Source organism: Motacilla alba, chromosome 2 (assembly GCF_015832195.1).
Source record: "Motacilla alba alba isolate MOTALB_02 chromosome 2, Motacilla_alba_V1.0_pri, whole genome shotgun sequence".
Classification (NCBI taxonomy): domain Eukaryota; kingdom Metazoa; phylum Chordata; class Aves; order Passeriformes; family Motacillidae; genus Motacilla; species Motacilla alba.
This window is the reverse complement of record NC_052017.1, coordinates 57,641,849-57,667,419: the sequence shown is the minus strand read 5'-3', so window position 1 is coordinate 57,667,419 and position 25,571 is coordinate 57,641,849. Positions and strand designations below refer to the sequence as shown.

Sequence of the window (25,571 nt, the reverse complement as noted above, 5' to 3'; positions counted from 1 at the left end):
AGGACAGAAGACTGTGAAAAAGTGTGTAGGTTTTCTCTTTAGTGATTGAAATAATAAAAATAATTTATCTGTCTTCCAATAATTTTAAAGGAGTTAAAGGAGTCCTGTTCATTTTTTACCTCTAATAAAACTAGCTGTAATATTAGGAAAACAAAAAGGTAGTGTTTTTCCACAGAAAGTCACAGAAGGAATGGACTGCACACAGGTTGCTTTGGAGCACACAAGCGCGGAGTGGAGTTGCTGCTGCTGTTGCTGAGGTGTGTGGAAGGGCGCCCTCAGCTCTGCCCGTCGGGAACAGAATGCTTTGCTGTGGTTTTACTGGAAGGTGATGATTATCATGGGTCCGTCTGCCTGCAGCACCATGGTCCCGTGATATCATGGACCACGCATGATAGCAGGCAAATGTTATCAGCAGGAAAACAGGCTTTAGAGGGAGAGTAGAAGCTCCTAAAAGGTTTCAGGGTGTAAGCATTAAAAAAAAAAAAAAAAAAAAAAAAAAAAAGCCAGTTAGCGTTTTTAGTGCAGCACGTCTACAAGCAGCTGCGAGCAGATCTATCTAAGTGGAAAGCCGAATGTTACATGCTGCTGTCCTTTCCCCGAACACCTTGGGAAGAGGTGCTCTCTGGTGGACAGAAGGAAAAGCTGAGCTGGTCTGAGGAACGTGCTGCTCTGCCCTCGATGTGCTAGATGGAGATCAGAAGGGGACTCGAGGGTGAGAAGCGGAAAAGAGCGCGTTTCCTCTGTGACAAGCTGACGGGAGAGTGAGGCTGAGGGAGAGAAGCTGATACAAAAGCATCCGAAGCGCCCGAACGGAGACCTGTGGATGTCCCGCGCACCCGGCTCCGGTGTGGGCGCGGACCCCGGGCTCCCCTAGGACATGCCCGCGGGAGCGTCCCAGCCCCGGCTCCGAGCGCCAGCAGCGCCGGGCCCCTACTGCTCGCTGCCCAGCTGCCCACGGCCGCACGGACACAGCCCAGAGCCTGCGGCCGGCCCCGCGGCCGAGCGGAGCCGAGCGGAGCTGCTCGCCGACCCCCGGGCGCTCTGTCAGTCAGGGCATCGCCGTCCCCGCACGGCAGCCTCTGCGGCAGCGGCGGGAGGCTCCGCCTCCGCCGATCGGGAACAGCCTGATAAAGGCAGGTGCGGGCGAGCAGCGGGACCCCAGCTCGAAGCATCTGCTTGTGCGCGGAGCCCCTGACCCGTCCTTTGCCACCCCGCACGAGGCGACGCCTGAGGCAGCCGGTGCGGGACGGGACAGGAGGGAACCCTGCCGCCGCCGGCCGCGCGCGCCGCTGTCCCGCCGTCCTCAGCCGTCCGGCGCGTCTCTGCGAAGGGACAAGGACCTCGCCCCCAAAGACCTCCGAAGAGGCGGGATCTCTCCGGGAAGGGGAAGCAGGATTTTGTTGTGTGGTTTGAAGATGAGGCAGGTATCTGGAGTGGCGCTCCTCCTGGGGCTGATGGCTCTCCCAGCGGCGCTGGGACAGAGAAGCTCGGAAAGCCCTAAAAATAGTAGCAACGGAAGCTTTGCAATCGTCTCTTTCAAATGGGATCACGTCAAGGAGCCGTATATCATTGCACTCTGGATACTTGTGGCCAGCTTGGCCAAAATCGGTGAGTCTGGAGTTACATATTAATACATGTCCTCTCCCTTTCCCTCCCCCCTTGCCCTTCTCCCACCCAACGTAAATGAAGAAAGCTTATCATAGGTCTGCTGACCCGTTTTCAGGGGGTTTACTGTACTCTGTCCTGATTTCATAATACTGCCCTACACGGTGCTTAGCAGTGTGATTTTCACCAGCCTCGAGGGGTTACCTGGTTCATTTTCACCGCCCACGACTGTGGCTTCTGCATCGGACTCCTTGTAAACCCTTTCAATTCCTTGAGACCTTGCTTTCCTCTTGCTCCCAGGAAAAACGTTTTTGCAAAAGTGAAACAGAAGTCGGGCCTTACTCCTTACACAATATCTATTGCACTTTATGATACGCTTTTCTCCTGCCTATGGTTGTTAGCTGTATCAGTTGGTAATATCAAAATTAACCAGTGCAAACCGCACATATGAACTTAGCGTTCTCTGCTTTGAAGTGCATTGCTGGATTAGTGAAAGAGCATCGTTTATAGAGAAAGGTAACACATATTATCAGACCATCTGATGTAGCTGAAAAAATTGCAAGCTTTAGAGCACCCAGAATTTTCCTCAAGAAATTGGAACAAGTGAAAAGCCAGGACTTAGCCTAACTTCGGTGTAGTTTAAATGAATTTATATGAATGCTCCAACTCTTGTGTTCTGAACTTTGTGACTTTTTCCAAAAGCAATCTTGTATCAATAAATGCAGTTTACTGAATGAGAAAAGTCACTGTTTAATTAGAATATTTTTTACTTGATTGATGCTATTACTTTCAGACCTTTTGCCTTTGGATCTAAAAACACACCTGCAGTTTGGCTGACACTGTAAATGCCATTTTCATTTAAAATAAATCTTTTCTATAATCAGTCTCATCTCAGAAGGTCAGCTGAAAATCCTACTGAAGAATTTTCTGGACTTGTATTGTTAATACCAATTTGGTATACCAGAATCACATTCCATAGATTTTTCATGCCACAGAGAATGAAAGATGTAAAAAGGTAAACTTAGGTATATTCTGTCTAGCACATAAGAGAAGCATAGTAAGACCTGGATGGAAAATGCTGTCTCCAAACCCCAAAAAAGTATTTTAAAAAGGAGCAGTATGTTACAAGTTGGGGTGATATTGTGCATAATTTTCCAGCAGTATTCGCATCTTGGCTTTTACTTGATTAACCATAGATATATAACTAAATACCTTTATCTGAATCTGTTTGACTACACTATGCAAATAGTCAGACAGTTGCTGCATCACCTAGATTACATAACAGACAATTATATTTTAATTGACTTTTATTGATGAGTTATAGTAACTAGAAAGCTGGGGAAACCATATATAGGAAACAACTGACAACACTGAGTACCTATAAAATTGTGCTGAACAAAGTAATAAACAGACTGCTTGTTTGAACCTTCTTTTTTGAGATAGTCTTCTAAGTAAGTATAGTTATTAAGGCCTTGTGCTATTTAGGCTTTGCTGTTCTGTACACGTGGCCCAGTTGTACAGTGTAATATTAGTGGTGCACAACCATATCAGTTTGTGTCTAAAGCCACTGAACCCAAGAAGAGGACAGTTAGATTGTACTATATATAAATTGCAATGGCCTGGATTGAGATTAGTTGAGATTAATATAAGCCATTTTACCATGAAGTCCTTGATATAAACTCTTGATAAAGCACTTCCTGTCAAGAGCTGAGTGGTGCTGATTCTGTTTTTAAATTCTTTGTACTTCTTTCACAGCTGCACAGAGCGTGTCACTTATTAGTAGATCATACCTATCATCAGCTCCATCACTTTTCTTCCCCAAAGCTCTCAAGCTTTGTATGTTTCTCTCTTCACATTTGTATTTTTGGTCCTATACTTCTCTGGACATAGTTTCTGAAGAAGCAATGGATAACTGCTGTATTCCCCTGAGAGTCTGAGAATGTCTCTGCTTTCCCCACCAGTCACAAATAACACACAAAAAAGCAAGAATGTTCACTCACTGTTTACCACCTTCTTAATGAAGAAATCATGAAGGTGTTCATGTAAGTCTGCGAGAAAAGGAACTGAAAAAAAAAAAAAAAAGCTTTTCAGCCTTCTGTCTGCCTTGGTGTGTTAAGGGTTCTGGAAAGTATGTCAGAAATCTGTGAGAAGATTTTGAATTGCAAAAGTCCTGTGCTGCATAAAAGGAAGTTTACATATTCAAAAAGCAGACAGAAAAGAACTGAGGAAGAAAATATAGAACATCTGTCCTTGGGTTTCTTTACTACCTGAAGCAGGTCAGTTGTAGTGGAGTGAAAGTGCTGGTTTTGCTGTGGGTTTTTCAGCAGGGAAGGAGCTGTTCTTACACATGCAAATTCACTTCTCCATGGCTACAAGGATTGGGAGTTATTTTACTGATGGATGATAGACAATTGGGTCAGCAGAAAGTGTTCTGGAATTGTAGTTGGTACCTGGGGATAAAGGTATATGAGAATACTTTGCTTTCTCTTGGATTAGAATAGCATTAGTGATTTAAAGTTTATTTGGATTTTTGTTGTTTTGGGGGTTTTTTAGATTTGTTTTGTTTCATTTGTATGGAATTTCAGGGTTTATTGCAAAAAAAAGTTTCAATTCATGATGTTATATGACCGAGGGAAGCATTTTGTATTAGATTTTTTGCAGATTTTCTGGGGCTTGATGTTCATGTTGTGTACAAGGTATTCTGCAACATAAACTATTGTATGTTAAATCTCATAAGTATCCCAAGTACATGAGAATGTGCCTAGTGTTTTGGGCTTTTGGAGAAGGAAACTGCTTTTTTAGTTTTAGTTTGGTCTAGTTACTGGTTAACTCTAAATATTGCTACAAATGAAATTGTGGAAAAGAGTCTTCATACAGTTCGCTTTCATGCATTATAGAAAATAAAAAATTTGTGCCTTCCATGAAACTTCTGATGCATCTTGGTCTACTGTTTAATATATTCTAATTCATTTGATTTGACCCTCTTCATCTGAGATATTCGAACTTTTCATTCTTCCACTTCAAGTGAAACATTCTTGAGGTTCACAGTGTTCTGCTTTGGCTAATGATTTTATTTCCTCTTTTGGTAGGCTGTCTTATCACTACAGAGGAGTATCCTTGTGGGATAGGGCCAATAAACTACTTACATTTGTAAATCTAAGCCAGAAAACCATCTTATCTACATGAAGAAGGGACATGAGGTACAGCTGAGGACCCTCCTGGTGGACTTCAGGAGTCCATATCCTGGTATCTCAGTGCTCTAGATGAAATAAGTAATACCACTGAAAAAGAATAACCCCCAAATGCACACATGTGTGTGTTTATAGCTACAGACAGTACAGACATTTCCTGCTGTAGGTAAAGGATGTACCATTTTTAAACAACATGCTTACACAATATAGCTCTGGTTTAAGATGAAAGACACTGGTACGCTGACCAGACTCTCACTGTTCTTTCTAAGTTCTTTCTAAGCTCACTTGGCCATGTGCTCTTCTTCTTCTTTATATGTCTGTCACGGATAACATCTTGGAAATATACTTTGAATAAATAGATGCATAGAAGACAAACAATATTTCAGCAGGAAAGTCTCTACAGAAAGAGGTAGAAACAGGTGGAAGATCAGAAAACTTTAGAAACAAATAGAAGAAGGGAAGGAATAATGAGCTCAGAAGCTAAAAATGGCTAAGAGAAGAATTTTTTTTAACACTGAACATTGCATACAATTTTATGACAGTATTTCTCAGGCCATGTCAATGCAAAAAAAAAAAAAAGTATGCTTTCTATTTGAGGGATATCTAGTGCATTTTTTCTATATTTGTTCAGAATCCTAGGAAAGAGAGAGATATTGTATTTTTATCTTCATTGGAGGTTATATTGGGGAAATTGTGAAATTCCTTCTTACAGTTAAAATCTCTTTCTGTACTCTAATATTTTTATAACATTTTTTCAACATTTTCAGAAGAATAGATAATTGTCCCAAAGTAAAATAAAGCCCTTCAAAGCAGCCTTTCTGTCTGTCTGGCCTCCTGGGTTTGCTCAGTGTATGCAGATAAGAAATTGGAAGAAATAGTGGGAGAGTAAGTGACTATGAACAGGAATGAGGAAGGATACACAGCTTTTTCATTATCTGAGCCAAACCTCTTGCCAACTGTTTTTGTTGGTATAGGTTATTCTGAGTCTAAGAATGTCACAAAAGCTTTTTTTTTCTTAATTTCTGTGTAGTTGCATACAAATTCTAAAGGCTTTTATGTAAGAAATAAAAAATGGGAGTGAAATTTGAATCCAGGGCAGCTGGTAAATCTGTCCTCAGGAATGCCACAATGCTTTGGAGGAGGGGGAAGAAATGATTCAATAATAGTGAGCAAACACTTAGGAGAAGGCTGGTGAAGATACTGTGTCAGATGGACTTGTTGAGTCCATCAGCTCTTGAGACCCCAGGAGGACACGAGCTTCAGAGCACAATGCATCTCTAAGCTTAGAGATATGGGTCCCCACAAACAGTCTAGTTTCTGCATGCCTGGGCTCCTTCACATTGTCTCAAACTACCCTGAGAAAGGAGCTCTTTAGAATATTTTGTTAACACAAACAATTGCTGTGGAGAATTTTAAGCATGTTAGGGATGGGCTAGGGAAGGAACTGTGAAAGGCAGGTCTAACCACCCATCTAATTTAGACTCCTGGGGCAATATTTTCTTTGAAGAAATCAATAACCCTCCTTCCAAAGCAAACTGTCATAACAAAAGCCCATTTGACTCCAAAGTTTCTCCTCCTGACACTCTAGCTACTGAAAAGTGTCAGTTATGTAGAGAAAGTGATTTAGGGTATTTTTTTAATAAAATAAAAAATGTGAGACTAGCTCTTCTGTTGGCAATTCTTCAGTAAATAACATAGTTGAAAAAATGTTGAAGGGTGCTTAGCAGAATTTTACTGGGTGTATTTAACTGAAAATGGAGTCAGAGATTCAAAGGTGATGATATCACCAGATCCTGCAAAGTTTAAACTACTAGCCTGCTCATGATTGTAGATCTTGTTAAAAGTTGCCTTCATTAGCGAGTGATAATATGGGAAAAGTCTTTACATTGTGATTTAAGAAGTCTGGAGTTGGTTATCTTCTCCCATATCCTAACAAAGATAAGAAGGGAAAAATACTTCTTTTACTTTTATTGTGAAGTCAGTAGAAGCTGAAACACGTTAGCACACTTAGAACAGAGGCATATGCATTTTCTCCCCGGATAGTCATAGAAACACTATAAAATTGTGCTGGCAACTGTTACATAACTGCGGTGTCTTCATTTTTGTATGATGCTGTATTTCCTTTTCCAATGTGCTGTTTAAAATACCTGTGAGCTAGGAATGTTAAGTACTGTAAAATCTCTATCTTTTAAAGAATTACCTTTTGTATCTAACATTTTATAAGTTTAAGGCATCTGAAAAGAATATTTCCAAAACTGAATAACAGCTTGGCATTTCCAATGCTAGGAACAACTGTGTGAGCCATATTTTTATTAAATTTGTCATCTGTAAGTGACTGCCTATTCCCACATTTTAATTCCATTTCACTCTTGTGTCTTACTCATAATTTCCCTGTACTTCCTGTCTCCCTGTAACACACATCTATCTTCTTCCCCCTCCCCCTCCAAGTCTCGCAAGTCTCAAGTCTTAATTATTTAGAGCAGGGAAGAAGATATCAGGATAGTATAATTTGACAAGATTCAGATTACATGCCCTGGCAAATAGCATATGTACAATGGCAACTTGTGTGAATTACATAAGAAAACAATGGCATTTTGAGAATGGCCCTGAATTGAATACAGTTCAGGCATGCATACCTAAGGAAGGATCTCTGCCATCAATTACTTTCAGGCACCTGTGTGCAAAGTGCTCGGCGTTCTCTGCAGAACAATGGAATCCTTTTAATACTGTAGTCTTAGGATTGTTGAAACCATTGATTTACTGTCTTCAGAGCTCAAGCCACTTATTACCAAGAGCGATCTACAAACCCCTGAAGTGACTGTAAATCTCTTATGTGGTAATGCAGCAGACCACAGCCCCACAAGAAATAAGACCAAGCAGCAAATCCTTCTAGGTGTACAGAAGGAGGTGTACACTTGTTCTTCAAGTGAAAGGCTCTGAGATCCCCCCTTTTATTTATTTTTTTTTTTATTTGTGGACGTTTGTGTTTTAGAGATGCTTAGTAGGGAAGCTGGTACTGGAAATCCTGAATTATTACTTTGTTTGACACATACAGCCAGAAGCCTGTCAAAAATCAGTAGTTTTACTCCAAGTTTGCTTTAAGAAATGTTTGGATTCTAACTAAAATAGTTTCCCCCCTATTTACCAGAGTTTTAATTGCTCTGAATTAACGGGCTAGTGGATTACTTAGTTCTTCCATATCGTATGGCTTGCTCTATTCCAAGATGAAATGTTGAGTGCAAAGTCATTAAAGAATATTTCTTATCTGAGTATTCTTTTTTCTTTCGGGAAAATGTCTGATTTTTCTCTTCTCTCTGCAGCAGTGAAGTTGGACTAATGGCCCCTGAAAAACTAGAGTCTTCAATTGTTATTCGGTTTGTTGACAAGTGGCAACCATTTAAAACTAGAGAGCATTAAAACAGTCTTGGTAAACCACAGAGCATAGTGGGTTGGCTGCGTTGCAATACTTTGTTTCCTTTGTGAAACAATTTGCAGAGTATTTACCCCGGTGGAACGAGTGACTTGATACCCAATTGGCCGCTATGTAAAGCACTGTAAAGTCATAAATACTGAAACTACAGGCTGACAAGGAAGAGCTGACCAAGATGGAATGCAAGACATCAAGTGGAAACACTTTTAATTAAGGCACGAATATTTAATGTTCATTCATGGAAGAAGAAAACTGGAAGGTATTCTGAAAGGCCTGCACAATAACAGGGGTTTTAAATAGTTGGATCTGGAGAGATTTCTCCTTCCATCAAATGAAAATAGAAGCAGTAATTCTGGATTCTTTAAAATGTGTCTAGGAGAGAAGTTCTGCTTTTATCTATTGAAAGAAAAAAATGCCTTGGTTTTTGCCAAAGCCAAAGGTAAAATAGCAGTAGTCACACACCAGGGAAGAAAATCTCAGTGTAGATTGTAGATTGATTTTCAAAAATATGTGGTTATGATTATTTCTTCTTCAATTAGAATTTTTTTAAAATGCGAGGAAAAAACCTTGAGCTACTATCTTTACGGATTTAACTAGTTTCATAAGTTAAACTTTGAGGAAAATATTAAGAAACCAGTAAAGGTCTTGAGGCAGTGAGATTTCACAATGAAAATCTCCCAGGTGCAAATAGGTTGTAAACTGTTGGAGAGACTTACTGGCTCCTTTATTAAAATTAAGATTGTTTCATTGGTTTGGTGATATAATAATATTCCATGGACTAGGTGATACCAGTTAGTATAAGATAGCTTTATATTAATATTGATACATTAACAGTTGTACTGGAGGTAGAGTTGTTATGTGATCATACATAAAACTAAATATAGGTATAGTTTGGAGATATTACAATCCAACTCCAGTGAAATGCCAAACTGGCGAATATCTAGATGTAAATTTTCAGACCATGGCAGCTTAGATATATGCTTAGGAAATTCAGCTACTAATAAATGCTACTTAGTGGTTTAAGTGGTTAAAATATTCATCCCAGAATGACTGAAGCAGTCTTTGAATGCTTGCTCTTCTGCCGATGCACAGTCTAGAGTTTGAAGTGCTCTAAGACCTGGTTTGAATTAAATATCCAGATTTTCTGTTGAAATAATTTTGGCTCTAAGCTATTCCATCCTATTTAGTTCTGGGAATGAATTCGGGACAGTAGCGAACTGGGGAAAACCGTTTGATACTGGCTCTCCTATAGAGTTCACAGAACCATAAAATAATAGTGTCACAGGCTTGTTGAGGTTGGAAGGTGCAACATCTGGTCCTATGCTCCAGCTCAGCCAGGGTGACCTACAGCTCATTGCCACGATCATGTCCAGACAGCTTTTGATTATTTTCAAGGATGGAGACTCCACAAACCTTCAGGGCAGCCTGTGCCAGTGTTTGGCCACCCTCACACCTCTGCCAAGCTACTCTGCAGCTGGGTGGCCCCCTACATATACTGGTGTGGGGGGTTGTTCCCCATCAGTTGCAGGACTCTGCACTTCTCTTTCCCAAGAGTTCCTGTCAGCTCATTTCTCCAGTCTGTCAAGGTCCCTCTGGCCTATTAGCCACTCCTCCAAATTTGTGTCATCAGCCAAATCTCTGCCCCATCATTCAGACCATTACTGAAGATGTTAAACAGGACTGGACTCAGTACAGACCCCCCGGGGTTCACCTCTAGTTGCCAGCCTCCGACTATACTTCGCACCGCTGATCACCACCCTCAAGGTCTGTCCATTCATCCCGTTTTCAATCCACCCCACAGCGGCCCATCCAGTCCCTACAGCAACAGCCTGAGGCTGCTCTGGGAGGCAGCGTCAAAGGCCTTATTGACGGCTCATTAGAAACTCATCAGACACCGCTCTCCCCTCATCTTCCATGTGCTTCACTTTATTGTTATCAGGTTAGCCAAGCACTTTCATGTAGTGAACCATGCTGACTCCTCCTGAGAAATTTCTTGTCCCTCAAGAGTCTGTGAGTCTGTTTATTGAATTAGTTGCTCTGTCAGTTAGATCTGCAGAACCTTGGATTAGCAGTGGTCATACATGGGTGGACCTTTATCTGCATCTTACCTGGTCAAAGAAAGCAACATTTCTCTATGCAGTTGGTACACTTTGGTTAGCTGGTACAAAATTGCACACTGCAGAGAAGAGAATAATACAAGGTGGTCATATGGTGGCCACATCGTCATGCCATCAGGAATTAAAAAAAGGAATGACAAAGTACCAGCATAGTTCATCTCTCCTCTAAGCTAGGTGCTCTCCGATCAGAGTGGCTTCAATTTTCTGTTATGAATGGCTTTCACTCATATGTCACTCACCCTTCTGCCTTCTCTTACCTGATACAGTGTGAGTTTCATCTCTTATTTTAGCCAAAGCTTTCTCCAGGTTGAACTGATATTCTAATGGGAATTATTATTATTATTACTTGATATGAACGTGCAGTGAGATCTGTTAACTGGTAGTACCAAGCTCAAGCAGCAGCTAAATGAGTCAGCAGGGACATGTGTAAATTCAGAGGTGGTGTTTGTAGTGTACCCTGTTTCCTACAAATCCCTCTCCTGCACACAAGCTGTATGCCAGAAAAGCAGACCTCTGAGGCTCTCCTCCGTACTATGCAGCTATTACTTCTGCATCTTCCACTTGCAGCACTGGCACTTTGCAACCTCATCTCAGTTTGTCCATTTTTAATGGGCTTTTCTCAAGAAGACTGCCTTTGTCCTTCTAAAAGAAGAACCCTAAATTATGGCCATGATGGTCTTCTATTCCTTCCCAAAATTATACTCATTTAGCTAACTTCATTTCACTTCACAAAGGACTGTGAAAACTCTGACTCTGGATAGGAGGACATTTCAACTATTGAACTGGTATTTTGTCACGAAACATTCAATTGTAGATAAAGATATTTTGAATTCAGTTACTTGGTCAGATCAGCTGCTGTGGATGATCACTAGTGGAGGATAGTGTAATAGTGTATTTTTTTTCTAAGTAGAATTACTGCTTAAATGCTGTGTTTATTCTCATGCTTCTTCATTGTTTCACTTGCTACCATAGAAGACATGTAGAAAAGAAATCCCAAATAACTTTATAGGCAAAATAGTTGCATGCACAATCTTTCTGGTGTAATGAACTGAGAAAGATAGTCTACATCTAAAAAAATGAACACTTTAAAATTGAGCAGTGCCCTGATCAAGAAAGAAAATGTACGATAAAAGGTATGAGATGAAGGGCAGAATGGAAGCTGCAGATGAAGATGCTATTATGTAAGCATAAAAACATTGGAATTAGAGTGTGAAAGAACAAGAAAAACTGCAGAAAGAATCTCCATATTTACATTCAAAGCCTAACAATCACATACATGTATTAATTAATTTCTCAATTTCTGTTGCTTTTTTATCACAAAGATAAGCATTTGACTGTCATGAAAGGTTTTCTGTTAAAATACTTTCTATTCATTGAAAGGATTTTGTCATAAACTACTGCCTGACAAATTCTATCAAGATGTCTGTTAATCATAATGTCTTACCATGAGTTAGCAATGTAAGATTTTTGGGATTTTGCTCTACTGCTTTTGCTCTTGGGCAATCTGTCCTCAGGAGGACTCATGCAGTAGCTCTCCATGTTATCCTGTGGAGTACAGTGTATCTGCTGTACAGGCAGCATTTCTTAGAAAAGATGATTAGGCATCAAATCACTGAGCATCATTTTTTTCAGCTCACTGTCATGCTAAGTATTCTTTCAAATGAGGGAGCCACCTTTCTACCTGCTCCCAGAAACTCTATAAACCTTCTCGGATATTTGAAGCTGGATCTGCCAATTGTTGCATGGAGCAAAGTCTTATGATTCAAGGCAAGAATAAAAGATAGGTTAGTGGCTCATTCAAGCCAGATAGCTAAGTGGCTGCGATGCATCTTTAACAGAGACTAAAACTTGTACCAGTGAAAACTTACATTACTTATGCAGTAGAAGTGCAGAAAAGGAAGGTCGGTTTTGTTACTATCTCCATGACAAAATTTAGAAAAAAAAGTCAACAATCCTCCAAAATTTTTGTTAGAAATTAAGAACATAAGTTCAGAAAATTCTATTTTTTTTTCAGTATGATAGATACGTCACTGAAGTCAGTGAAAAATAAAATTTTCTAACTCACCTCTCCCCTCCTCTGCTCAAGTTAATTCAATCAATTTTCAGACATTCTCTAATCTGAGGATGAGGTTATTGCAATTTACATGAGCTTAAATAAAAAGGACTGTCACATTTACCACGGACTTAGGGAGAGTAGCAATTCCTTAGTACACAATACATTAGTCTTATTTGAACCTTATGTTCCCTAGCCTTTCAGTAAACAGAAGAATATGTTGTTTTCATGTCTTGAATACTTGCCTGAAGAAAATGGTAATTAAGGGATAAGTTACATTTTTTTGAACCAAAATTATTACTTTCAAGCACTCAATAAGGCATCTTAATTCTTTAGCCTTTCTTAAGGAATACAGCACAGTTGACCTTACTAAAAACCATAATTTTTAAGGCATGTTCGCTTGAATAATGCTGTTTGGTGTTTGAAAGTATGAGGATGTAAAAACAGCAGGAGGAAGTATGAAGTTTCCTTCTGTTTATTGTGATTTATGAGTAGAGATTAAAAGCAATCCAAGATAAACCTGCCACTGCAAGTGGAAATTCAGCCTGTGTGTGGGTACTGAAGTGCTTGTGTCAGAAAAGACCCATGCAAATGTAAAGGAGAATGGTCTTACATTTTTCTCTTGCTGCTTGGTCTAGAATGTGTTGTCTGTTGCATTTTGGAGGACCCCAATGTGTTGAAAGTCAGTAGAATCTCGTTGATATTCCATCATGTGATAAATGCTTTCTGATTATAGGGAGATGAAGAAGTATTACTGCCAATGGTAGGGTTTCTGCTGTAGTGCCTAAAACACAGAATCCTGGATCCAGCCAGGACAAGATTAGTTTTTGCAGCATCCAGGAGGGGCATGGCAAGGAGGTGATTCTGTACCCCTTAAGTAATTTTCTGGGGAGGGTGGGAGGGTTCCCACTCTGGGTTGGGTTGTGAGGCAGAGCGGGGTCAGGGTATTGACATGGTTTTTCTGTGAGGGATGGACAATAATGTGTGAATCAGTCACCATTTTTATTTTACTGCTCTGGCATTGGTATTGCTCCTTGTTTTATTTTATTGTTGCTTCCTGGGCTGCATCAAAAGCAGCATGGCCAGCAGGTCAAAGTGGGGTGATTCTCCCTCTGTTCTGCCCTGGTGAGAGCCTGCCTGGAGTACTGTGTCCAGCTCTGGGGTCCTCAGCATAGGAAGGAAAGGGACCTGTTGGAGCAGGTCCTGAGGAAGCCACCCAGATGACCAGAAGGTGGGAGCACCTCTCCTCTTAAGACAAGCTGAAAGCATTCAGGTTGTTTGAGAAGAGAAGGTTCAGGGGAGACCTCATTGCTGTCTCTCAATAATTTAAGGGTGCCTAAAACAAAGACTGGGGCAGACTTTTTAGCAGGGCCTGCTGGGATAGGTCTAGGACTAATGGTTGTTAACTAAAAGATTCAGGATACATAGAAGGAAGAAATTTTTTATGACTAGGGTGGTGAAACACTATAGCAGATTACCCAGAGAGGTGATACATGCTCAGTCTCTGGAAATATTCAAAGCCAGGTTGGATGGGTCTTTGAGCAACCTGGGCTAGTTGAAGATGTCTCTGCTCATTGCAGGGGGACAGGAGTAGATGACCTTCAAAGGTCTCTTCAAATCCTAACTACTTTAGGATTCAACTGAAGTTTAATTCTTATATATGCAGTAATAAAAGTAAAAAAGAGGCACTACTGTGGATAGTTTAGTAATATTTGTTTCATACTGAATTCTTACTGCTCCCAAAGTTTAATTTCTGCACAGATATTTTGAGGAATATATGCAAAGTCTTTCCCATCTTGGGAGGGATTTAACTATATGAAGCACATTATTTAACAATGAAAAGAATCCTACGTTGATATGACTTTATACTATATATCATACAATAGAATCATGCTTAGTCTATGTATATGGCATTCTGGGATTTTTTTACTTAGGAAGGGATTTGTGTCTGGTTTCTACCTTTCTTTTTTCTTGAAATAAACAGTAATTTTAAGTACCCAGAATATTGGAGTTGTGAGCTGGCCTTCAAATACAGCTTTAGCCAGTTGTTTTGTTCCCTTCCTTTTTATTTCTCCATTGTGGAAAGTAATGTTAAACTAATCTCCTTGTGAACTTCTTTTTTCACTCTGTCCTTCCTCATTTTGCCTGTGGGTGCACTACAAAACACAAATGCATGACTGAAAAAACAGCTGTCTTACCACCTTCCTACTGCATTTCAAAACATCCAAGCTGTTTTGCATGTACTACATTTTGCAGTATAAGGACCCTAATTAAACTACAGTTCTTCCTGCTGCTACCATCATGTACATCACCTCTCAAATGAGATAATGATGAAGGTATGAAAGTTAAAGTGTTACTTAACTGGAGAAGTTGTACGGACAAAAATCAAAAGTCAAGCTAAAGCACATTGAATGATAGCAGTATCTCAGAGCCATTTGCAGTATCTCAGAGCCATTTGCAGTATCTCAGAGCCATTTGATATAAACTAAAATGCATCTTGCCCTTAAGTCCAAGGGAAAATAAATCACCTATGTGGATTTCTGAGCAAATTTACTTTCTCATGGGCAGGAATGAGTGCATTCAGTAACAAAGCATGTCACATTTTCTGTTTTCTGTTGCCTAACCCAGAAACTTACAGGTTTGATTGGTGAAAATGGTGTTTTCTTAAGAGACAGAGTACTATGTAACTATTGTAACATGAGAATTGTTGCCTCTTTCTTTTCCACAGATTACCTTGCTCAGTTCTTTACCATATTCTTTCTGACTAGCACTAGTAATGTTAAGAGAGCTATTCTGTCATGAAGTAAATTCCATAATGTATTCTCCATAATAGTATATGGAGAAACAGGTAAGTGACACGTTATATCTAGAGCATTCTTAAAAACAAAAGTTTTAACTTGCTGCTTCATTTTCTGACAAAGCTCTGTGATCATAAACCATTCACTGAAATGTTTCCAAAGCCCTAAAAAATTAGAGAATTGTGGAATCATAGAATGGTTTGGGTTGGAAGGGACCTTAAAGATCATCTTGTCCCAGCTCTCCCGCATTGGCAAACACATCTTCCCCTAGACCAGGTTAACCACAGCTGCATCCAGCCTGGTCTTGAACACCTCTAGAGATCTGGAGTCCACACCCTCTCTGGAAACCTGTTCCAGGGCCTCACCACCCTTACAGCAAATAATTTCTTCCTAGTATCTACCCTCCTTCAGCTTAAGGCCATTTTCCCCTTGTCCTTTCACTATGTGTCCATGGGAAAAGTCCCTCTTCAGCTCTCTTGCAGTCCCCCTTTAGCTGCTGTAAGGTTGCTGTAAGGTCTCCCTGGAGCCTTCCCTTCTCCAGGCTGAACAATGCCAACACTCCCATTCTGTCTTCATAGCAGAGGTGCTCCAGGCCTGTAATAAACTTAGTGGCCTCCTCTGAACCTGTTACAACAGGTCCATGCCCTTTCCTCTGCTGGGGACCTCACAGCTGGATGGAAAACTTCAGGTAGGGTCTCACCAGAGCAGAGTGGAGGGGCAGAATGTCCTCCCTTGCCCTGCTGTCCACGCTGCTTTGGATGCAGTCTGGGATACAAGTGGATTTCTAGGCTGTGAGTGCACACTGCTGAATTGTGTTGAGCTTGGGAAGAGACTTCATCTGTTATCATTCTGGACAACTTATGTCAGTAGGGTGTGTTTACCTTTAAAGTATTTCTAACTTTTTGGTTAAAAATCTCACCTAGGAAATCTGAGATGACCAAATTTCTGGCACATATAAACAATATATTCAATTTGAGTTTCTAAAATTATGTATAAGAGTTGTAGTCCACCATAAAACTCTACTCTTATCAGGCTGCTGGAGACTCTTCTCCAACATATGACTGGCAAAACTTTGAAGCTTTTCAGGGGGTGCAGTAATATTTACTTTCAATGGAAAGTAGCCTGGCATATTTTGTTAATTCTCTCAAATTAAATTTATTTTCAGTTTTAAGCAAGAGCTACTTGACATATGTGTGTTTGCTTAGTTGGAGGTTTTTGTTTTTTTTTTGTCTGTGGACATCGCTAGGGAATTTGAATACCATAATGCTTATTTAATTTACTGCTGTAATCAGGAATACTTCCACTGTAATTCCATGCTATTCCACTTGTATTAATTAAAACCTTACTGGGGTGGAATGTAAGGGGCAGGAAGCAAGCCAGTCTGTCAGTACCTGAAAAAAAGTACTTTCCTACCCCATGACTTGGAGCAGCCTTCATAGCTATTTGCCCTAGCCCTTGGGGTTTAATTATGTCCCTCATGCCCTTCCTGTCAGCAACAATTCTTACTATGTCTTGCTGGAAGCAGTACAGGGGAAGAAAAGTCCCTACCATATAAGGACGTTTTCAGAGTTTCAGCCTACTATTGGTATTCATTAAATTATTCTTCCTCATCTTCATTTTCTTCATTTACTGTAGACCTCAGCCAGGGAGAACTGATTCTGGTTTTTGTTCAGGCTTTGGTAATTCCTTACACAACTTATCATACAACAGAACAACTGCTTCCTATGTTACTAGTAACCCATTTCTGTGCAGTTTTTTATCTGTATAAGCAGATGCCAAAACATTCCCATGAGGATGTCTTAGTTTCAATTAATTTATCATATTAAAATGGAGGTTGAAAAGAAAAAGAAAATTAAAATTCATAGTGTGAAACTCAGCTCTTGGCATTTCTTTATTTAACCCATGTTACTGGAAAATAGTTTGGTATTTTAAAACTAAAAAAATGCTTTCACTATCTGTCAATAACTTTCAGTGAATCATTGAAGACAATTTTAAAGCTGGAGCAGTTGTAATATATTGCAGCTTAATTATAATACCTTTACATAGCAAGTGAAGCAGTTTTATGATTCTTTTACTGTCCTGTTTTATATCCTCTACTATACTTCAAGGTGTTTCTAAGGTGTACTTTGCTCTCATTTTGAAATATTATTTTTGACTGTTCCCATTTTTCATTCAGTGCCGTTCAGTTCCATAAGGGCCAAATGCTACCACACTTGCACTGCAGTGGGACTGCCCCTTCAAAAAAGAACTATTTAGCATAATTATGATAAACTGTGCCTGACTGTTTAAACTTCATTATATTCTAAGTGCTTATAGAGGTAATAGTTGCTTACTCACACACTTCTTTGAGTTTGGCTTGAGGCTGTCTTACTGTGTTATGACCTATCAGCTGGGAACCTTGACCTGTAAGTTGGTTACATTTTTAATTGCTAACATATTTTGTTAATTGTTCACCTACAGAGACCAGCTACCTAAAATTTCCTCCTTAATGAGCTCATTACAATGCTGTGCACTTTGTAAATGGTCACCATTACATGTGCGACAAATAAAGCAAGCTTTCTGGAGCTGGATTAAACCAAACTCAAACCAGTCCTTCCATATGAAGGACTTCTGTGCCTTGCTTAGGAAAAATATGTCCAAGATTAGGTATAAATAATATTAATAGACATGCTCACATAGTATATTTTAAGGCAGTATCAAGATCAAATACTAAAAGGGGATTTTACCTCTTGTTGTACAATATATGTATATTACATCTCTAAGTTTCTTCAGATCTAAAATAACTCCAATTTTTTTTCAATAAATTTCTCATGTTTTTTCTAGATTGAGTAAAAGCATAAGATACTGATTAATAAAATAATTTCATATCTGTTTAAGGAGTATTGATAGAAGAAATCCCTAAGATCTGTTTTCTTATGAGATTTTTGCCTGTTGTATATAAACAATTCAAAATGGCAACATCAATTCACAACACTTGTTTTGTTGTTGCAAGGTCCACAGAACAGAATCCAAAGGACTATAAAATATGCTATCAGTCCTCTGAGCAGGAAAAAAAGAACTGAGCACACTTTGTTGATAAAGATTAGAAAGGCAAATATAGAATAATAATGATCAGCTTCAGTTCTGACAAGTCTGCCCAAACCCTTCCTGGACAAACTAGAAATGCAATTCCCTAATGCTTTGAATCACTGCTTCAACTGAACCACTCTTAGAACACAATGAAAGATATTTTTTCATTAATTTAAGTCTAAATTCATCTGCAGATAAGACAGGGTAAAAGAGTTTCTGGGTATATAAAGAAGAGATAAAAGTATGAAACTATAAGAGGATTATTTTTCAGCCACATAAAGTCACTAGAGTTTAGTTTTTGGACAGGTGTTATGAAGGGCTTTGGTTTTGCTCTTTTTTGATTTACCACTACACAGATGTGGGCCTTCCTACTGAAGGCTTCTGATTACTCATTTCTGCAGGCATTATCAGTATTCATGTAGGTCTGGCTATTGTACAAGGAAAAATACATAATCCTGAGTACTAGGGAAGGTATGCAATACAGTAATAGCAAGGGCAGTTTCACTCAGAGGCCATGACAGGAATTGACATGAGAATGGGAAGGGGAAGAGAGTTACATCTGTACAAAGTGAATACAGGGTGACAGTGAGTCACCAGTGTGATAAAGAATCCAGGATGTAGTTGAACTATAGATTGTGATAGGAAATTATTAATGCTGTTGGACCCACTTCTACTATGACTCATGCAGAATGCAATCTATATTTCTGATGGGTCTGAATCCACAAAGGTGAACTCAGATTGAAATAGACAGAAGACTGAAAAGCAGTTGTTTACTTTCAAAAACCAGAGACAAGCAACAAAACATGTCTCTCTCTCTCTCTGCTTATATAATAGGAAATTAAGGAATTAGTATTAGGGAAAACCAGCCATTTAAGAAAATTGATACTACTTCCGCAAAAGAAAATGGACATAAAACATCTGTGAAAAAGTTCAGGCTAGAAAATCAGAATGAAGTCTCTACCTGTGATGAGGGCTGGTGGTGTACCTTCATGTAGACTTAGCTGGAGCAATAGTCCTCTGAGATGAGGATTGTTAAATATGATGGTGTGATAATGAAGGCCTGGATAAAAAGCCAAATAACCCTTCTAGCATTTATGGTTCTTGATGAGAAATTCCAGATACTCTGTGCGGGCTACATAACCAGCTGGAATTAGTTGAAAGGTGTGCCTATGGCTATGCAGGCAAGAAATGCTGTGTTTGCTAAAACAGGAAACTCAGGAAGTCAAGTAGTGAGAGACTTGTTAACAAAGAGATCCAATACAACTGAGGTCAATGCACCGAAGGATGCAAAGCTGGTGCATCTGTGAAAATAATAAAAATTACTAGGATAGATCAGAAAATGGAAGACCTGAGAGTATAAAGAAATCAAGTATAGCATATGCAGGAAGTTTATTGGGGAACTAGTAAGAGGGCATGACTGTTGAGAAGTCAAGGGAGCCATAATAAAAGATAGGAGAATTAGAAACAAGTAAAACTGCTTAAACAGGAAATGGTATCACAAACCTTCTCTTAGTAAAGAGTGGAGTAAGTAGAGATTAGACTTATCAGCAAAACTTCTGGAGAAATTTGAGATTAAAGTGGTAGTATAAATAAATTTGCCCAATAAACAGAAGAGAAAGTAGCATTGAAGAGAACTACTTTTAAAAACTGCCAACATTATTAAAAATGAAACTAAAAATGGTCATTACTGTTAAGCAATTTTCTAAACCGTTGCAACGGGGAAGTTTGCTAAGGATTTTGTGCTGTCCATTTTACAAGAAAAACTCACTGTTAGACTGGACAAGGTGATGTGCAGATTGGGATTGACATACACTGCCCTCTGTATCATGAGAGGACCACAGCACACACCAGAGCTAGCCAATTAAACTCTGATTATATGAGACTCTTGGTAAACCAAGAGTGAGAAGTAATTTTAAAACAGTGACTGCTCAGCTGCTTTTTAGATGTCAGGGCTTCTATTTAAACAGTTTAATGGGAAACAATCTTCTAATCTAATCTAATCTAATCTAATCTAATCTAATCTAATCTAATCTAATCTAATCTAATCTAATCTAATCTAATCTAATCTACTTTAGTCTGTTAAAGGAATTTGCAGACTAAAAAAAACCATAGAAAATACACAATTGTCTCTGTCCCAGCATCTACACACAGTTCCTACACCAGGAATGCTGCAATCTCATGCAGGGGCTTGTATTGGCTGTATGTATTTCTACATACACTGCTGCTTCTTTCTTGGTGTGGCAGATGCAGCTGGTCAGTCTGAGCTGTGACCCACTATGTGGCTGCAACTAAAGTGTGGGGCTAGGGAGCAAGAGCGTGCCCAGGGACCCATGACTTTAAAGCATGGGAAAAGTAAAATGATCCTTTCTTGAAAATGCATGCTGTATATTATATTTTAGAAGGTTTGGCCATGTCTTAGTCAGGTAGAACAACACAATTGCAATGGATTCTTTTGAACTACATTACTGACCAGCTACAGTTGATACAATTTAGGTCACAAACTGGTATTTGGCTATACTTTGAGCTATTATAAAGGCAAGATAAACCAGATTTTTCTCCAGGTATGTCATAGGAATAGTGTTTTGTGGTTTGTTTTGTTTGTTTGTTTGTTTGTTTGTTTTTGTTTTGGTGGGTTTTTTGTTTTTGGGTTTTTTTTGTGTGTTAAATAATATATCTGCAGAAGGCACCACTGAAAAACTTGCAAAAATGGTACAACTAAAGAGTTTTTGAATTGAATTCCCTTATAATGCTAAGGAGAACATGAATAGGTACATAAGGTAAGATATGAAAATTTCATGCTTGCCGGTCAGTGTCCAAATACTGGAAGATATTTAGAGGGAAGAGTTCTCTTTGGGAAGAATATTCTGTGTAATTTATTATGCCTTCTCTTAAGAAGTTTCTTGTGCTATTAAAAAAAATCTTATTGTATGCTGCCTTGGAGATCTTGTTATTTGCATCTCTGAAAAGTAAAGAAGCACAAAGGAGCTTGCTGTGTTTTGCTCTCACTTTGGTCAATGGCAAGGGTTTTCACCAGCTGCAGAGAATCAAGTCTTGGAGCTCCAATTAGAAGCACCCATGGCTTGATGAAGTATGTTAACTTCAACTTTATAAGTGAAAATAAAAAGTCAGAACTGGAAAACAGACTAATAAGGGAGCATCAGTGCATATTTGAACCACTAGTAAAAATGCATGTGGGAGACCTCACGCTTGCCACTAACCCTTATAGGAGGAGCTTAGAAATGTTTGTGGATTCATATCTATGCTTTCACAGAAACTATAGAAATGATAGGCTGATCATATGTTAATTTACTTAATTATTTTATGTGTCCTTGGATTTTATCCAAAGATACATGTACAAAATCATCAGAGAATGATCACCGTTATTATAGGTGAATTCTTGATTTCTCTGGATGACACATTGTGTACTGTGCACGTGTGGTAGGTTTTGTGATTCACTGGAACAGCAATACTAGCTGCAAAAATAATTTTACTGTTTTCAGAAACTTGATTTTACACTATCAAAGTTAATAGAAATGTAATTATTCATTTGAAATAGTGTTGAAATGACTGCATAAATCCTGAAATTTAGCAGTATTTTAAATAGGTACATTCAGATTTTTGTTTTTGCAGTGTTGTATTTTCAAAAGGTTGCAAATCTATCTTGAATTGTTAATTTTGGCTGGAAATAATGCAAAAAAAATCCTAGTTCTAGCTAAATTAAAATATTTCCTTTGATAAGAAATAAATCAGTATTGATTAAAAGTAGGTTTTGTTAGAGATATTTTAAAAAAATAAGTGAAAACTCTACTTCAGAAATTTTTTAGGTGTCTACAAATATTACAACTTAAAAATGAATTGTACAGTATCTCTTCTTTATTATGTTTAAATTAATTTTTTCTTTCTTTTAACCAGTCTTCCTGACTTCATTTCTTTGAGTACGCGAGAAAAAGCTTATTCTTGAATCATATCTTCCAAACAAGTCACAGATGGCCTTAGAAAGCAAGAGATAATTCACTGAATGCTGTAAATTCCACTAAAGGATTTAATCTAAGTTACTGCATTTATAAAAGGCCATAAATCCCAATTTACTTCTTAAAGTATGTTTCATTTTTTGTGTCAAAAGAAAGTGGCTCCAGCCACCACATACATTCATAGATTGATAATTTGTTTTGTCTTTCTCATCAGATAGCTTAAATGCCACAGGCCCTTTCCCTGGATCTCAAAGGAAGCATCTGAAAAAAATCACAGGATGTTTATACTGTACAACTGTTTCTTAATTTTGTAGAAAGCTTCTAATTTGGTGATGCTCAGCTTGAATTTAAACCCAGTTTACCCAGTAGCCAGTCCAACCCACTTTCAAACCAGGTATAGCATGTACTGGAAGTGAGGCAGATGTTTAACTTTTTCTTTAATAGTGTATCTAGACTTAGGTAGAAGAATTCCAAATGCTAAATGTTAAAATGTTAAATGTTAAAATTTATGGATCACAAAATTGCCGTGTGCACAGGTAGTTCTTTTATGCCATGGACTGTCTACAGGTGTTCTTCCTTTACCCTTTCCCTCTCCTCATTAAAATATATTAACAGTGGTGAGAGTAGACAATACGTCTCTGGGTCTGTAACAGAGTAATTTATCTGAGCAGCACTGCATGCTATCCTCCTTCCTGACAGTTGAAATTTCTTTCACATGAGATTCAAACTAAGCTCTGTCCATTAGGAGTTTACAAACCTTGCTGGATTGTATTTTGCTCCTCAGTCAGGTGAAATACCTAGTCATGCTAGACATTTAGGTGTAATTAAAGCTTCCAGTTCTACTTTGTCATGGGGACACAATTAATTTTGTGGGACAGTTTTTGGATCTCTTTTAGACAAAGGCAAACTTTATGAAACAGAAGTGCTATCATTGCGTGAGTTTGAAATATCAGAAATATCTCAGAAATATCTGAGACATTGCTTCAGAATAATGAATTACAAAAATAAACATTAAGGAATGAATTTGGAATTATCAAATCAAATTCCACAAATGTAATAACTACTCATAGTGTACAATCTTGATTAATATATTTTATACACATAGCCAGAAAAAAAAATCAATCTGTGTAGGTGCAAATATGAGCTCAAATATTAATCTAAGTTCCAATGGCATCTCAGTCCAAAGCTATTTCATTGAATTTCATCAGTTGTGGTATTTTCCTTTTATTTATTTCTATGCTTATAGACATATTTCTGTTAATCGTATAGCATGCTATCTGCCTGAAGAGTTAGCTAAGCAGTTATCTTAAAACAAGTAAAGTCTGGTTTTCAGATTTTGCTTGGGCCATATACAAAAATGAAAAGAGGCTTCTCTAGACCCCATTCATGCAATAACTTTCCTGTCCATGGCCTGCATCCTTAAACTAACAGAGTAGAAGAATTTATTGCTGATAGTATTAAAATCTGTCACAGATAATCAGTGGGTTGGAGTTAAAGGGGACTGAGACAGATAAGACAGAGCTGATTCACTGGGAAAATGCAATTTTTAGGAGGAGACAATGTTATAACCAAAATCAGATCGGCTTCTGAGCATTCAAAACTGGTTTTGGTTGTAAAGGGGTGAATTCTACAAAATATGAAATTTTAGCTGGACATTGGTTTTTTTCAAAACACCTAGTTTTGAAAAGTCTTCACAGGTTCATTTTAAATTTTTAACTTTAACTTCTTGTAGCCATGGCTTATCTGCTAATGTAAGAGTAGGAAAAACAGACTTTGGTTTAGTAAGACTAGCTCAGCAACATTCATTTTCAGGGATAAGGAGATAATCCCCTCTCTGTGAGGTGATAAATTAGTTGATAATTCACTGACTGGAAATTCAAGGAATCAAGAATGACTAGTAGGAAGGACTTTTCAGAAGCTAAATGCCACAATTTGTACACAAGGAATAGTAGCTAGTTTATTTTTCTTCATTTAATTCCCTCCCTCTTCTTTTTTAATGCAAGCCCAAGGGATTTTATAATAAAGAGAGGCAACTTAACAGAAAAACCAGAGTGTGTGTTTCTGTGAAGTGTCATTCATCTCTTCATTACATGACACCGATGACATAGAAAGCTGGCATGGTTTAGTCAGCTTCACTGAATGCAGTTTGTTTTCATGTCTGATTGCTTTTGTATTAATCCCAGTTTTTAGCTGCATTCCAACATGTTTTCAAGTCTTGTCTTCAAACACTCAGGAACATCTACATTCATGCTCATTATTGGCATAGGGAGGCTGTGGTCACTTTTATGTTTTCTATTCTGATGAGACCGTGAAGGTTCTGTAGATTAAGGAAGCACATTATTGTGGGGCTGCTGTAATGATGGATGGTGCCTGTGTAGATGCAGCCAAGGCAAAAGCTGACAGTTCAGGAGTGGGGCCTTTAAAACACTCTAAAAGGTAACTAGTAAATGTTTGACAAGGACAAATACTTGGATGGTAAGAAAAACAATGGTCTTTCAGTAAAGTAGCCTGTCTAAGATCCCTGCATGGTCATTGGAAAGATTCTTCCACTATGGCTTAAGAGTCTGGAATTCATAATGATGGATTTTTGTCCAAGCTAGTTCTTAGCTAAATTATGTTAGCATTGTAACAGCTTCAACACAGCTGATATTCAAACCAGGAGAAACTTGGTGGCTTTTGCTAAAATTTTCTTCCTGAAGTGTAACTCGCATTTTCAACACAAAGCTTTGTAAGTGAAGCCACGTTTATTGGGTCAGTTTCACAAAGTCCCAGGGTTCAGGCCATCTGGGACACATCATTACTTAAGATAAACTGAAGGACAAGCTTACAGAAATCCCAAGAAAGTCAATTAAACCTCCCATCTTTACTTATTATCAAACACTTCTGCCTCTTCCTCCTATTTTATGTTCCATCTTTTTTTGTAGACTTGACTTCTCTCTGTTCTTCTCTCTGCTTTTTTATTTTCTATTATCTGATATATCAAATGCACTATAAATATATGTTGCCACATGTATTTGCAGTCATAGTTGTGTTTCTGTCACTTTGAACAGTCTGGTTTTTCTGTCTGGTTGTGCCATCTCTCTGTCTCTTTAGATTTGCTCATGGAACTCTAATTTTCCCTCCTTCTACTCATTGGCTAGTTTAATAGTTTGACCACACCATACCATTACATGTTTTGCTGTGATAGATAACATATACTCTGTATTAACAGATTTTACAGACTATTGTAATATACAAATTTTGTGACACCTTATACAAAAGAAAGCAGCCTATTGCAGAACCATTTCACAGAAATACATATTTGAAGGAACCGCTAAAGCCTCAATTCTTTCAGAAA

The 25,571-nt window shown here is 38.5% G+C and overlaps 1 protein-coding gene across 2 annotated transcripts in view; it reads left to right on the top strand.

The window, feature by feature from the left end:
• The first annotated feature begins 595 nt into the window (after nt 1-595).
• SLC9A3 (solute carrier family 9 member A3) overlaps nt 596-25,571 on the top strand; it is a 57,111-nt gene continuing 32,135 nt past the window's right edge. Inside the window, exon 1 of one of the 2 annotated variants that reach the window (XM_038160604.1) lies at nt 596-1,608. In XM_038160604.1, coding sequence (XP_038016532.1) covers nt 1,416-1,608 — 193 coding nt within the window. In that variant the 5' untranslated portion in view covers nt 596-1,415. The remainder of the gene's footprint in view (nt 1,609-25,571) is intronic. The other variant, XM_038160593.1, reaches the window with a different exon arrangement.